Source organism: Punica granatum, chromosome 3, assembly GCF_007655135.1.
Source record: "Punica granatum isolate Tunisia-2019 chromosome 3, ASM765513v2, whole genome shotgun sequence".
Lineage (NCBI taxonomy): Eukaryota > Viridiplantae > Streptophyta > Magnoliopsida > Myrtales > Lythraceae > Punica > Punica granatum.
In genome coordinates this window covers 39488886-39502458 of record NC_045129.1, presented here as the reverse complement: position 1 = coordinate 39502458, position 13573 = coordinate 39488886, and the positions used below count along the sequence as shown (strand labels likewise).

The window sequence follows — 13573 nt, the reverse complement described above, 5'->3', positions numbered from 1 at the left end:
GAATCCAATCCATTTCCAAGGCCCAAATCAGAATGGCGGCTTTTCTGCCTACCAACTCGATCTCTGACATCTCCCGTCGATGTCGAGCTACTCTTCCACTTGTCGGGTCAACCCGGTCCGAGCTTCATCTTCCTTCGGGTCCTCCGCCCTCTCCCTCCGCCGCCAGTCTCACCTTCTACGGCCACTTCGGCCTCAGTTGTCCCGCCTTATCACTAACTATAAGCTCCCGAAGATTCCGCCGATACCTGAGCTCCCCGGCGGCAGTTATGGTCCACGAGAATCCGTTGGTCTCCGACATCTGCGCCACCGCGCTCTCCGGTGGAATAGCTCTCTCCATTCTTCGGTTCTTCGAGGAGACTGCCAAGAGAGGTCTCTTTGATCAGGTCAGGTCACACTGAAGTCTTCTCTGTACAAATTCGTATTATATCCAACTTCAACTTCAAGTTCAGTTTTACTTGCTATGCCGACGTCGTCAGTCGTACTATATAAAGTACTGAGAATCCGAGACTCTTGAGACTTCAGGGGAGCTCAATTCAGCTCGAAACTATCCAATGACACGCAGATGGGGAATTCGATTCGTGAAGTGATTTAGGTAGGCATGGTGAAGTGAGTTGGTGATATGATCCGTTGAATTTAGTAAGTATGATGTGAATGTGAATGTGAATGGTATAAGCAGTGGATGGATGGATGGATCTGAAAAAAAGTACGCTCTTTCTGCTCAGATCTCCTTCCGGGCTCTGTGGAACATAGCCTTGAACTGTTGAAGGAAAGCTAACCGTTGACTCACAGTTGAAGGTCTGCAGTCAGTCTGTTCGTTCCTGGTGTAATAATTTATTTGTTAGTTCCCCTCTTAGGAAATTAATTCAATGTGTGGCACTTAGGTAGACTGATTTTTAATTTCTGATCCTGATATTTCACAATTCAGCACCTCTTGGTTTATTCTTCGTTGGGTCTTAAACACCTTCCTCTTTTCTCATTCAGAAATTGAATAGGAAGCTTGTGCATGTGAGCATCGGGTTAGTTTTCATGCTTTGCTGGCCAATGTTCAGGTATTCTCTTATCTGCGTAACAACTTCTACATTCTTCCGATCTTGCTATCTCATTAAGAGGCAATTGTTGATCATTGCAGTTCTGGACGTCAAGGCGCAATTTTAGCTGCTCTCATTCCGGGAGTTAACATAATACGTGTGCTTCTTGTGGGACTGGGAATCTACAAAGATGAGGCCACAGTGAAGTCGATGAGCAGATTTGGAGATTATAGGTTTGAAAGTTAATTCATTCATCACTGTTTAGCTCTTCTTTGAGACCTTATTATACAGAAGCCTCTCTCTGTTGCTGCATAGAGTATTCTGCTGGGAGAAACAGGGGCTTAGAGCCCAATTCATGCCTCTTAATTGAAAGAAAACTTGTTTGGGCACCGCTTTGCTAGTGATTTTTGCATGTCATCATCAATGGATGGTATTTTTATTAGATGGGTACTTTCATAAGTGAATAAAATCGCAGGGCGGCAAGCTAGTCTAAGCAGAAACCAGTATGTCTACCTTCTACTTTTGATGCTTTTCTTTCTTTATCATCTTTGTCTGAACTGCTATAGCTTGTTCTCTGCCTCAGGGAATTGCTCAAAGGGCCGCTGTATTATGCAACAACTATTACTTTGGCCTGTGCTGTCTTCTGGAGAGCCTCCCCAGTTGGAATTGCAGCAATATGCAACCTGTGTGCTGGAGATGGTATTGTTACCTCAGACTCTGAGTTAATTGACCTATCTGTAGAATTGCCATAAACATTTTCTGATAGAGTTTAGAAGTTCATTGGTGGATTCTATATATGCTTCATAGAAAGCCAAATTCCTATAGGACATATCTACTGTTAATCAACCATTGTGGAGTCATGCTTTTAATTGACCACATATAGGATAATGCTCAATTGATGATGGATAGCACCTTAGTCTCTCTCCCTGCTTCAGGCTTTGCTGACATTGTTGGAAGAAGGTTTGGGCATCATAAAATACCTTACAACAAGAGGAAATCTTTAGCTGGCAGTGTTGCTATGGCATCTGCTGGATTTTTAGCTTCTATTGGGTATTTCTTGACTCTCTCTTTAAATTTTTATTCATTTCTTTTTAACTCTGATGATGAAATCTTCTTGATCGGTGTGAGCATGGGTTGCACTTGCTTGTGTCACAGGTACATGTACTACTTTGCTTCATTCGGGTATATGCAAGTTAGTTGGGAGATGATTTGGGGTTTCCTCTTTGTTTCGCTCGCCTCTGCACTTGTTGAATCTCTTCCCCTGAGCACTGCGCTCGACGACAACCTCACAGTTCCTCTCACGTCCTTTATAGTTGGAAGCCTTGTTTTCTAGGTGAGGAATGTCTGTTTGTCTTAAGACTTTCAAAACGGAACCTAGGCTAGTAATTTGAAGTAGAAATTCTATTTCAGCAAGAATCGATGCTCATGTTGTAACTTGTATGAAATCATGTGATAAATGTAAACTATGGATTGAATTGATTAGAAGAGATGATGCAATAAGAGAAAAGTGGCGTCGATTCTTAAAGTTTCCGTCCGCTACTTCAGTTGGCAGTTTTCAGCTGTTCTTATTTCCTCGGCCTGAATCTTAGATGGAATAGTTCGATCCTAATTCCCTGGCCACAATTGATTGCTGATTAACAGAAAGTTGAATCGAATGTTCATGCTCCTTATATTGATCATGCTGGGATGGCCTACCTTACATTGTTAAAGTTCAAGAGTGTAGCCCTTGTGTATATATTGTAGTGGTGGGTACATGCTGATTTGTTATGTTGCTGAAGGTTTCCAACATTGTCGGACTGTTGAAGTTCTGTTATCTCAATGAATATCCAGTTACTGTAATAAATCGAAACAAAGGACAGCGGAACAGCATCTTTTTATTTTTATTTTTTTAAGAGATCGAATTTTGTCAGGCACATTAACAAAGAGATGGTAAGAAAGGGGGAAAAAAAAATATTACTCAGTTGTAGGCTGTAGATGATAACATGTGTCATGCCTGAACAATTCATCAGCTATAGAGAGGACTAGGGAGAAAGGAAAGAAAGAGGCTTGGTCAATGAGGCTGAGCTCTCTATGTATCTTTACTTTACAGGTCCATGGGGTGTCTGCATTTGGATTTAGAGTTGCTGTCACTGACTAGTCAGTACATACCTTTTATCAAATATACCAAACTGAGATCCCACGTCGTGGAAGGAAAGCAGTGGCTGCTGTGCTGCAGTATCTGGTCTCCGTGGGACTGGACTAATGAACTCGTACCAGTTGAGGAAGCTCTGAACATCTGGGGGAATAAGGACTTCTTTTGCTAATCCTTTGCATCGTGTCAATCAACCCTTCTCTGTATCCTTCATGAGAACAGGTGATAGGTCCGGGACGGGCGATTCGATGTGGCCTGCATCTGGCTTTCGTATATGTTTGATACAGGGAAGCAGGACGAGGAAGAAGAGGAAAAGAGAGAAGCAGAGGATGCACACGAGCATCAAGATCTCTCCATGCAGAGCATAGTGCCGATCGGGCGAGAATCGCAGCTTGTCTGGCGCCAGGGGGGTTTCCGGTGCTACCATCGGGGACAAGGTTGAGCACCACATGGTAAGTTCCCTCCCTCTCTTGCTCTCTCGCTTCAGTATGTATCTGTGGGGTTGGGTCTCTCCGTATGGAAGTGGATGTTGACTCCTGTGCACAGCAGACGACTTTCTTTTGATTTTTCACTACCTCATGATGTGATTCATCTCTTCCACTGCATAAAATTTACGACAGGCTCTCCCTGGTAAGGACCGTGTTGACGACATTGGTTAATGTGAAGTTTGAACCGGCTTAGCTTAACTAAGATTAAGATAAAATAAATTCTTTTTTATAATATATATAAACTGTATTGAATTTTTTCTTTTCTCCACACTTGGAATAGATGTTATTTGATACAAAGTTAGTACAGTGAAAGGGGGGGAGGAGGAGGAGGAGGAGGAGGGTGAGGTCTTTTGGGGAAAGAGACTCGTTTGTTGTGTCTATTTGGGATTGGCGATGGTGTTCTTAACTGTCACGCAGACAAGAAAGAGTCCAGCCAGCCAGAAGTTACTCCTTATCCTCGTGGCAACTGTGAGGAAGTTAATAAACCTCAATAATAATAATAATAATATTATTATTATTATTATTATTATTTATTATGATATGATATGATTATTATTATTGCAATATATATATATATATTTTTTGGTGGGGGGGGGGGGGGGGGGGGAGTGAAGGGAAGTTGCTGTGGAAAATTCCACCGGAGGTATGGGCCTGTCTGTCTATCCTTTTCATGTCACCGTCCTCCTCCTTTGTTTTGTCTGTCACCAATCACTTCGCTAGACATCGATGATCTTCTATTCTATTATGCCTAACATATGTGATTTTAGTCTCTTTGGGAACGTGGCCATCCACCCATCTCCATGATTTTGGATGCTTGCGGGAAGATTTTTTTTAAGCTCTCTTTTTGTTGAGATTCACAGATGGAAGTTTTTTATTATTATATGCCTGCTGGTTTGGTGTCTTTGAATTGGGACCGTCGAAATCGCAATGAAAACCGATCATTTTGGTCTTACGTCATCGTGTGCCACGCTTAGAAATGGGTCGGTTCCATTGTCATTCTTGTCGGGCTCGACCATAGTTGTCTCTGGCCGTGCAAGCAATAGAATACTCAAAATACTCTTAGGATGGGAGGGAGGAAGCGATCTATATATATATATATATATGTATATGTATATGTATATAGAAAGGTTTATTGAAACTTGATTGCATATCGACGGGTCACATGTCTATCCCACTGCATCCACAACCATGTTATATTTTGGATCTATTCACATCACAGGCCTCGAGGAGAAGAACCATTGGAGCGACCTCTTCCCGCTTCAAATAAGTAGCACAGGAAAGACAAAAAAGATGGAATGGGGTCAAGATGGCTGCTTTTCCCTGTTTCCAGTCTGCAGTTTCCTTCCTGAGAAGGGGAAGCGAACACTATATTGCAAGAAAGCTGCAAGTTGCAGAAGGTTGGACCATTCCAGGAAAGTTCCATGTAATCAATGTCCCTAGCCACCTTTTTTTTTTTTTTTTTTTTTGGGAGGGGGGTTTAGAAATTTTATATACACGCGCACACACACGCATATATAGATAATCTTGGTGACCAGTTAAGAAAGATGCCCTTCCCCAGCTTTTTCAGTAATTCCCCTCTTTATCTTTCGCTCTTTTCATACAAAAATCCCTTTGTCCTGCTCCTTCCCTACAGTTTGGTTGGTGTATTAAAGTACGTAGTAAGCTGATCGCTTCCTAATCAGGACTAAGCTGACACCTCCAGACGTTTAGGAAAACTTCGTGGTCTCATTGAAAATGTAGTAGTACTGGGGCACAACCACGGAATTGAACTTGAACTCGACTCCCTTTCATCGGCAAGGGAAATTTGGGCTATGGAGCTGAGCTACCAAAACATGGACTTTTTTGGGGATAACATATTCGTCGTTTAGGCTTAATGTGGGCTTGAGCAGCTCGATTTGGATTGGGGCCCAAAAACTTCTTGGATTTTTTCTTGGGCCTGTGGGCTATTCTCTAGTTTGGACATGGCTCAATATTGCCGACTAATCTAATCTAGCGTCTCTTTTTCTTTTAAGAGATCACAATCTACCCTCAATTTATTAGTTGAGATTAATTATCGTTCTATGGTTGGTTTCACCCTGTTCATGGAGTGCTTTCAATGATTTCAAATCGTTATATATACCGTAGGCAAAGTTCACCCCAAATGAAGGAACCTTCGGACATCGAAAAGCTCCCAAAAAGATATCCCTTGCAATACGTTCGGATAGAACATCTCGATCGGTAGGTAAGGTTCTCTCTATTATGATCACCTTGAGGATATTTTAATTACTAACATCTTCCTTAAAGATTCAAAGGAATCTTGTGTTTTGTTTTTTAAAGTTATTTTTTTTAATTTTTTTTTATATCTTTAAGGAATCAATGATGGACCCGGAAAGCCATGAAAGTTCATTTCGAGTATCAAAAGACCAATGTACCGTAAGAACACATCCATCATAACGAGAAAAAGTATGGAGAGAGATAGAGAGAGTTTTTTCATTTCATTTCAAGCATATGAAATTAGACAGTGATCCACGCGCACTGCACGTCTAATATGAAAATAAATATACATGTAATACATTTGTTTGCTAGCTTTCGACATTAATTTCGTCATTACAATCTCGTTTATTTTCTATTCTTTTAGTCTCAATTATGTCATGTGATCCTTCAGAAAATAAAAAATAAAAAAATAAAAGACCTAAAGCCACGGTTTATTAGTTAGTGGGGAGAGAGAAAGAGAGAGAAGAGGGAGGGAGAGAGAGTGGTGTGAGATTCGTTAGCTTTATATGTGAATTTACAATTATATTTTTAATTCAATAATTATTAACTAGTACAACATAAAATATACAGATAAAAATAGAAATAAAAAATTAGCAAAAGAGAATTTTTAATAATAATAATAGTAATGATAATAATAAATAATGTAGCCACCTGTTGGTTTGTCTATGCAAAATATTGGGATATTTGTCCACCTGTTCAATTTCTATACCATGCAGTCCCACTCTTCCAAATCTCCTATATATATCGATTCATTCGTATATTAATGAATATATATTTGTACTTACTCTATTGAGATGGCATTCGAAGGTTTCATGAGTGTTCTATTTTTCCCCGTCACGGGGCATGCATATATATGATAGTGCCCATTGTATATGTACCATTTATTATACCATCAATCAATCATCTACTTGAGTTTTAATAGAAACTAGGGTCTAAGACCAGCGCAATGCCGCTAGTCAAAAAATTTTCCGCCGATTTCTTTTTGGTTTATAATAATAGTTTATAAAGTATAATTGAAACTAATGATAAAACTATTTATATGTAATACTTATAAGATTTCAATTGATAGTATATATTCTAAATTTTTAAATGATGGTACTAATTAATATTTTATAGGTATAAAAGTTAATATTTATCCCATCAATTTTAATATGAATTTTCAATATTTCTATTTAGAAAATCATGATATGTTTTAAGTGATCCGCTAATATTAAATGGACGAATTTTTCTTGTAATAAGAGTTTAATATTCATTAAAAACATCTCGTAGTTACATTCGAGTTAATACCCAAGCAAGAATTAGTCTCAGTGAATAGGTTGGCGTAATTTTGTGTTTCATGAAAAATAAGGACATATGTATTGTTACAAATAAAAAGAGACCACTTGAATTAGTGATAAATTAAAATAGACTTTTTATAAACATGGGTTGGTTTTAGGTGTTTCGGCATCTCTTAAGGTCTCATTCGGATATAAGTTTTGTGATTGGATAACATCTACACTCCAAATTTTTTTATCCTTTATTGGCTCAAATATGGATTAATTGGATCTGTCGAACGTCCGAATACCATGTGGTGCACATCGAAAAAATTGTATAATCAAACAAAATTTTAAAATATTTTAAAAGGGGGAGCTAAAATGCAGTGTTTTATATTTTGCTCTTTTAGTGCATTTGGTCATCTAATCCATCTTATGAGGATTAATAAGATTTTTAAAAAAGAAAAAAAAAACCTCAATTGTAACTATAGGGATTTGTTCTTGGGCATTTTTGTTGATTTGTAAAGCTCCAGCCAACTTAGCTGAGGAAACTCACTACTTTACAATTTCAATTAACATGATAAAAGTGAGAAGCAAAAAAAATGAGGTAATGGCACATGGCAACTCTAAACAAGGATGGTGCACATTGAAAAAAATCGTATAATCAAACAAAATTAAAAAATTGAAAAATATTTATAAAGGGGAGCTGAAATGCAATATTTTATTTTTTGATCTTTTAGTGCATTTTTCCATCTAATCCATCTTATGAGGATTAATAAGATTTTGAAAAAACAAAAGAAAAAAAACCTCAATTGTAACTATGGGAATTTGATCTTGGGCATTTTTGTTGATTTGTAAAGCTCCAACGAACTTAGCTAAGGAAACTCACTACTCCACAATTTCAAACAATTTTATTTAACATGATAAAAGTGAGTAGCAAAAAACTGAGGTAATGACACATGGCAACTAAAGTAAACAAGAATTTTAGGGATCGTTTGAATTCAGAGTTAAAGTTATTTTGATTTTAATTTTGATTTTGATTTTGATTGTGGAAAATGACAAATGAGATGTGATTATAAATTTAACTTGGGAAACGTGTGTTTTTGTTGTGTAGTGTGTTAAGTTAAAGTTAAAGTTAAAGTTAAAATTAATTTTTTTTGAATCCAAACGGGGCATTAATGTATTAGATTTGTAAAGCTCCAACCAACTTAGCTGAAGCAACTCACTACTCTACAATTTCAATCAATTTTATTTATTTAACGTGATAAAAGTGAGGAGCAAAAAAATGAGGTACTGACACATGGCAACTCTAAACAAGAGTTTTAATGTATTAAAAGATGACAGTGGTGATCCTATAAATGTAGTCAAATTATCAATTGACTTCAATAAGTTACATCATCCGGTAACACTAAGTTTTTGGACCAAACAAAAAAAAAAGTATAACAGACTAGATGTTTTAGCATTCATTCAATCAAACTCAAACTCAAACTCATAGAACTCGATCAATTATTGGACAAATTATAAGTATTCTGCAGGTTTTTCTATATACTCCACTTAGGCGTTATAATAAAAGCTAAAGAAAAAGTTGACGCCATTAGTATCCATTTCATCACCCGTTAATACTTCATAATGATTTGAACAAAAGGTGTACAATAGAATAGAAGTTTTAGGACCGATCTAGCCGAATTAAAATTTATAATATGACTTATGAAATTAACTGATTAATTCTCTCTTTCTCCCCTAAATCATTACATTAGATGCACCGGTCCATCTGGTGGAACAATGCAAATTAGAGAATGTAATATATTACTTATGACTTTCTAGTTAATTTATTAATTATGTCCTTCGTACCTTATCCAATTTCATGCACTAATTTGTTATATCAAATCTTACCAAATGTCAGCTAGCAAGCATAGGGTATAGTATATGTCAAATTTATACTTTGTAGCTAGTAATTTGGAAGGGATCGATTGATGCTCATGACACCATAATACGTGCTGTCAAGTGGCCAGTTAAATAGAGGGATAAATCATGTTGTACGTACTCTAAATTAGAATCACGGAACATCATCAACCAATCAAAGAACTCCAACAAAGCCAGTTGAGCTCTTCCTAAACCGTTAAGAATGCGATTTAATAATTATACCTTGGGTTAGGATTTTATATCTTTCAATTCGAGAAGTTTGTGGTCCCATCCCATCCATATTATACTGGTACTACTATACTTAAAATAACATGTACTGATGGGCACATTTCGTGAATGCAAGGAATTATCAATCTAAGTGGAAAAGCATGCAGACAACATAATGCATGCAAGGAAAGACAGAGACACGACAAGAAAGAATGCACACTTCATCTTGGAGCACTCTCGCCCAAATATATATATATATATAACATATTCAATATAAATCGATATGCGGGGGCCCGCATATAAATAACTTTTTGTAAAGATACATATAAGATATGTATGCTTTATTACTATTTATTTATCATCACCATAATATAACGAGAAAATTACTACTAAGGTAAAACATTTCCTTATATATATATATATATATTTTTTTTTTGAAATTTTGGTACCAATATATATGATTTCTATATACCCTACGAGAAGCGGCCAATTTATAAATAATAACACATACACACACACATATATAGTTATTATAAGTATGAAAGATATTAATACAGATTTTAGTTAATTTTGGTGAAGCAATTACCGAGCTAGGCTCTTATATCTTGAAAGTATGAAGTTGGGGATTGGTCGATGGAGCACTATGACATAATGGAGATATATATATATATATATATATACGTGTCTTTTTCTCAGTAATAATGGGAGACTGATGATTAGTGAACGTGAAAAGTGAAAAGGTTTGGTGGAAATATATTAACAATTAATTAATATATAAGTTGGTTAAATAAATAAATTAATTAATTATCAATGGCCCAAAAAGAAATTATTGTCCGTCACGATAATACTTTCTTTTTGAAGTCTAGCTAGTGACTGTCAATTCGTTCGTGCTGGGAATGCAAATACCATTGGATATATGGGCAAAGATTGTCAATTATTATATACATCAGAAGAAAGACTATTATATAAATCCAAAATGGTATATGAACGCGATCGTGAATACATGTGTGTGTATATATATATATATATATATATGTAAATTAATGAGCAATAATAATTATCTTGGCAGATCTGTCATGGTGATTTCGTTCTATGAGAGTGCTTTTGCTCTTACACCGATTTTTGGCCACAATGCATCTGATCCGAGGACACCTAATTACTCACTTTTTCTTTTATTTAATAAAAGAATATGGAATGAGAACCACAACATGTATATGTATATATTGCGGCTCTTGACAGATGTCAACTTTCTTTGCAAAAACTTGTTGGATATCAATATTGGATCAGAATGATTACGTTTTGAATAATAAGTGAAAAGCTCTCAGGATGATAGTGATTTATAAGGATTAATTAACGAGAAAATAGTACTTAATTAAAATCAGAATTATATATGTGAGATATATATCTATACAATATATAAAATCTTTATCCAATTTTTAATATTTCAAAAATGTCCTTATACCTTCAAGACTTTTATTCACACATTTTCGGCTCGTAACTTTTGATCGCATTGTTTCATTATATATATAAACCGGTTTTTTCTATTCATTACTCATTTTTGACATTTTATTGCCTCGCATCTCTCTCAACCATGTTAACTCTTCATCACGGGTATATTATTATTTCAAAACAATTTATCGTTTCAAAATTTCGTTGCAGCATATGTTCGTTTTCAACGTTTTTTGTTCTAACAAGTTTATATATTTTTTGTATCATCGCTATGAATCACGTGGTTATTTTCAAAAATTTATTTTTCTAAATTTTTGTTCCAAATATTATTCATATATTTTGTAAATTTTTACATTTTTTTCATACCTTTTTGTCCCACACTTTTGATCTGCTTTATTAGTATAACATTTTCTCAAACACTTTTAACTCCTTATTCATCGCTCATTCTTAACATTCATTGCCTCATATGTTCTACCATATATTGTCTCAACCGAGTTAAATTTTGTACATTTCTTCTAAAGTACGATCATTCACAAAGTGTTTCTCCGACTTTTTTTTTCTTTTTTGCACTTGGTAAATTAATAATATCACTATTTTACCATTTATTCAAATAATACGAATACTACTAAACATCACATATTTTCAATAGCATGGCATCCTCTCATTCGTTTTAATAGAAAAATTAACTTGTACGTATTCTTTCTCATGATCTTTCAACTTCAAGGCACATTTTCATACTTCTTCATTATAAAAAGTACCTAACATATTCTTTCTTATAATTATTCACTTTGACGAACAAATAAAATATGAAATAATTTCTCCATTCAACGCTTACGATTCCCCTCTCTCATTTCCTATTTACATTTGTATTTTTCTATTTTCTCTTTCAATTTTTAATTACTTATCCTTGTAATTATTCTTATTCTTTGACTTTGTTAATCGTTAAACAAAATTTCTTGCATTCTCTTTCTTCGACCATAATCCGTTTATTTTTTTTTCAAATTTCAAAAACAAACTTATATTTATTCTTTCTCATGACTTTTTCCATTTCAATGCACCATTTCATACTTTTTTACTATAAAAACTACATAGCATGTTCTTTCCCATAATTATTCACTCTAACGAACATATCAAATATGAAATAATTTCTCCATTCAACGCTCATAATTCCTCTATCCTATTTTCTATTTACATTTGTACAAATGGATTTCCAAAATTTATATTAAGAATTTTTAAAAATTATTTTATAGATGGATGAGTTACTGATATATCCCCTGTGATTGAAAAATTTATATAAAAAAATTATTGAAGACATTATGATATTTTATGGATACAAAAGTATGCTTTTGGGAGAATAAAAAAGAAAGAACAAAAACAAGAGTTTCAAAGAAAAAAGATATCATATCATTAATTTCTTTTTTATTTAATTTAATTTTATCTTATATCATGTTTCTTCTTTTCTCTCCATTCTTATTTTTTCACAGACATCGACTACCATTTTATCTACTGCCGCTATAGTGCATGCTGCCACTACTTGCTAACAATGTTGCACAAGCTTAAAGTCCCCACGCTGTCAATGTTCTCCTTCACAAGCTCTAAGTACATTTTTCGTTCTTGCTCTTCAAGCGTACGCGTGTAAAAAGGGAGAGATAAGTTGCTTCTAATGTAAATCTAAAATCAATTATCAATACAACTTATCACTTTACAACTAAATTTAAATTCACTCTTGTACCTTAGGTGGGATTTAAAGTGTATTATTTGTTTTTATTTTATTTGTTAAGCATAAATTATAATATATAATATGAATTACTAAAATAAATTTATATATACATAAAATCGGGTGCGATCAACTTCTTTGCAATGTTCTTTCTTTAAAACTTAAACCCGACCCTTAAGGTCCTTAATTTTCAAAAAATTTCGATTGATTTGGGTCGGATTTTCTGAGTTTTCTAGTTATGGGTGTCACTGCAAAACTATTCGTGAAAATAATATTTCTATTAATTATTTTGTAAACTTATTAAAAATTTAAATTCATTTCTCTATTTTTTTATTTAGGATATTCTATTGAAATGAAAGATCAAGTCAGAAAAATATATTAAATGAAAAAAATTTCTTTTAAATTGCATTAATTTCATTTTTTTTAAATTATTTCAAGTATTTTAATCGTAGTTATCAAATTTTTATTATTTATATACTAGATTTTGCGCCAACGCTTCTCGCCGTGTGAAAAAAAAAAATTAAAACGTTGCTTCTGTATTTTCATCATTGTATACCATTTGTAATTCTTCATAGTTGTGCTTTTATTAAAAAATAAAAAATGTGATGAAAATTGAAAAAAATAATTTTTTTAGTGAAATAAAAGAAAAATAACTTGGGTTGAGATAAAGATAGAATGGGCGTTGAAGAAAAATAAGTAAAAAAGGAGAGTGAAAGATGTCCACGTGTGAATTGACGGAGAAGCGAGATAAAATATATGAGTTTAAAACTTGAACAGTTTTATAGTTTTATTATTCCCTTTAGTTTTACTTTTCTTCAATAGAGTAAAATATAATGGGATAATTTCATAAAATTGTACAAAAAATGATACATATATTTAGATATAGTGACTTGTCATTAGTATGTTAATTTTGTATATACTTTTTCATGTAAATACTATTATTAATGTATATACATATATTTGTTTCCATTGAATTTAATATTATTTATTTATTTTATTGCAAAAATTAAATGAAATATTTTTTTTGTGAATATTATTAGTTTCCTTTAATAATTTTTATTTCTAATTTAATATTTAAATACCCATGGGTCCACATGGTAGATTTTCATGTGCCATGTCTACAA

At 34.1% G+C, this 13573-nt stretch overlaps 1 protein-coding gene across 2 annotated transcripts; it reads left to right on the top strand.

The window, feature by feature from the left end:
- LOC116200962 (probable phytol kinase 3, chloroplastic) lies at positions 1-5208 on the top strand. 2 transcript variants are annotated; one of them, XR_004155780.1, is made up of 7 exons: positions 1-383; positions 982-1049; positions 1130-1261; positions 1612-1727; positions 1964-2078; positions 2184-3611; positions 4867-5208. XR_004155780.1 is itself a non-coding variant. In XM_031531988.1 (7 exons), exons 1-6 carry the CDS (start codon positions 33-35, stop codon positions 2359-2361), a joined length of 960 nt encoding a protein of 319 aa, XP_031387848.1. In that variant the 5' UTR covers positions 1-32; the 3' UTR covers positions 3118-4019. The 2 variants fall into 2 exon arrangements, 1 of the variants encoding a protein (XP_031387848.1); XM_031531988.1 differs by lacking the exon at positions 4867-5208 and having other exon boundaries at positions 2184-2361; positions 3118-4019.
- The last annotated feature ends 8365 nt before the right edge of the window (positions 5209-13573 follow it).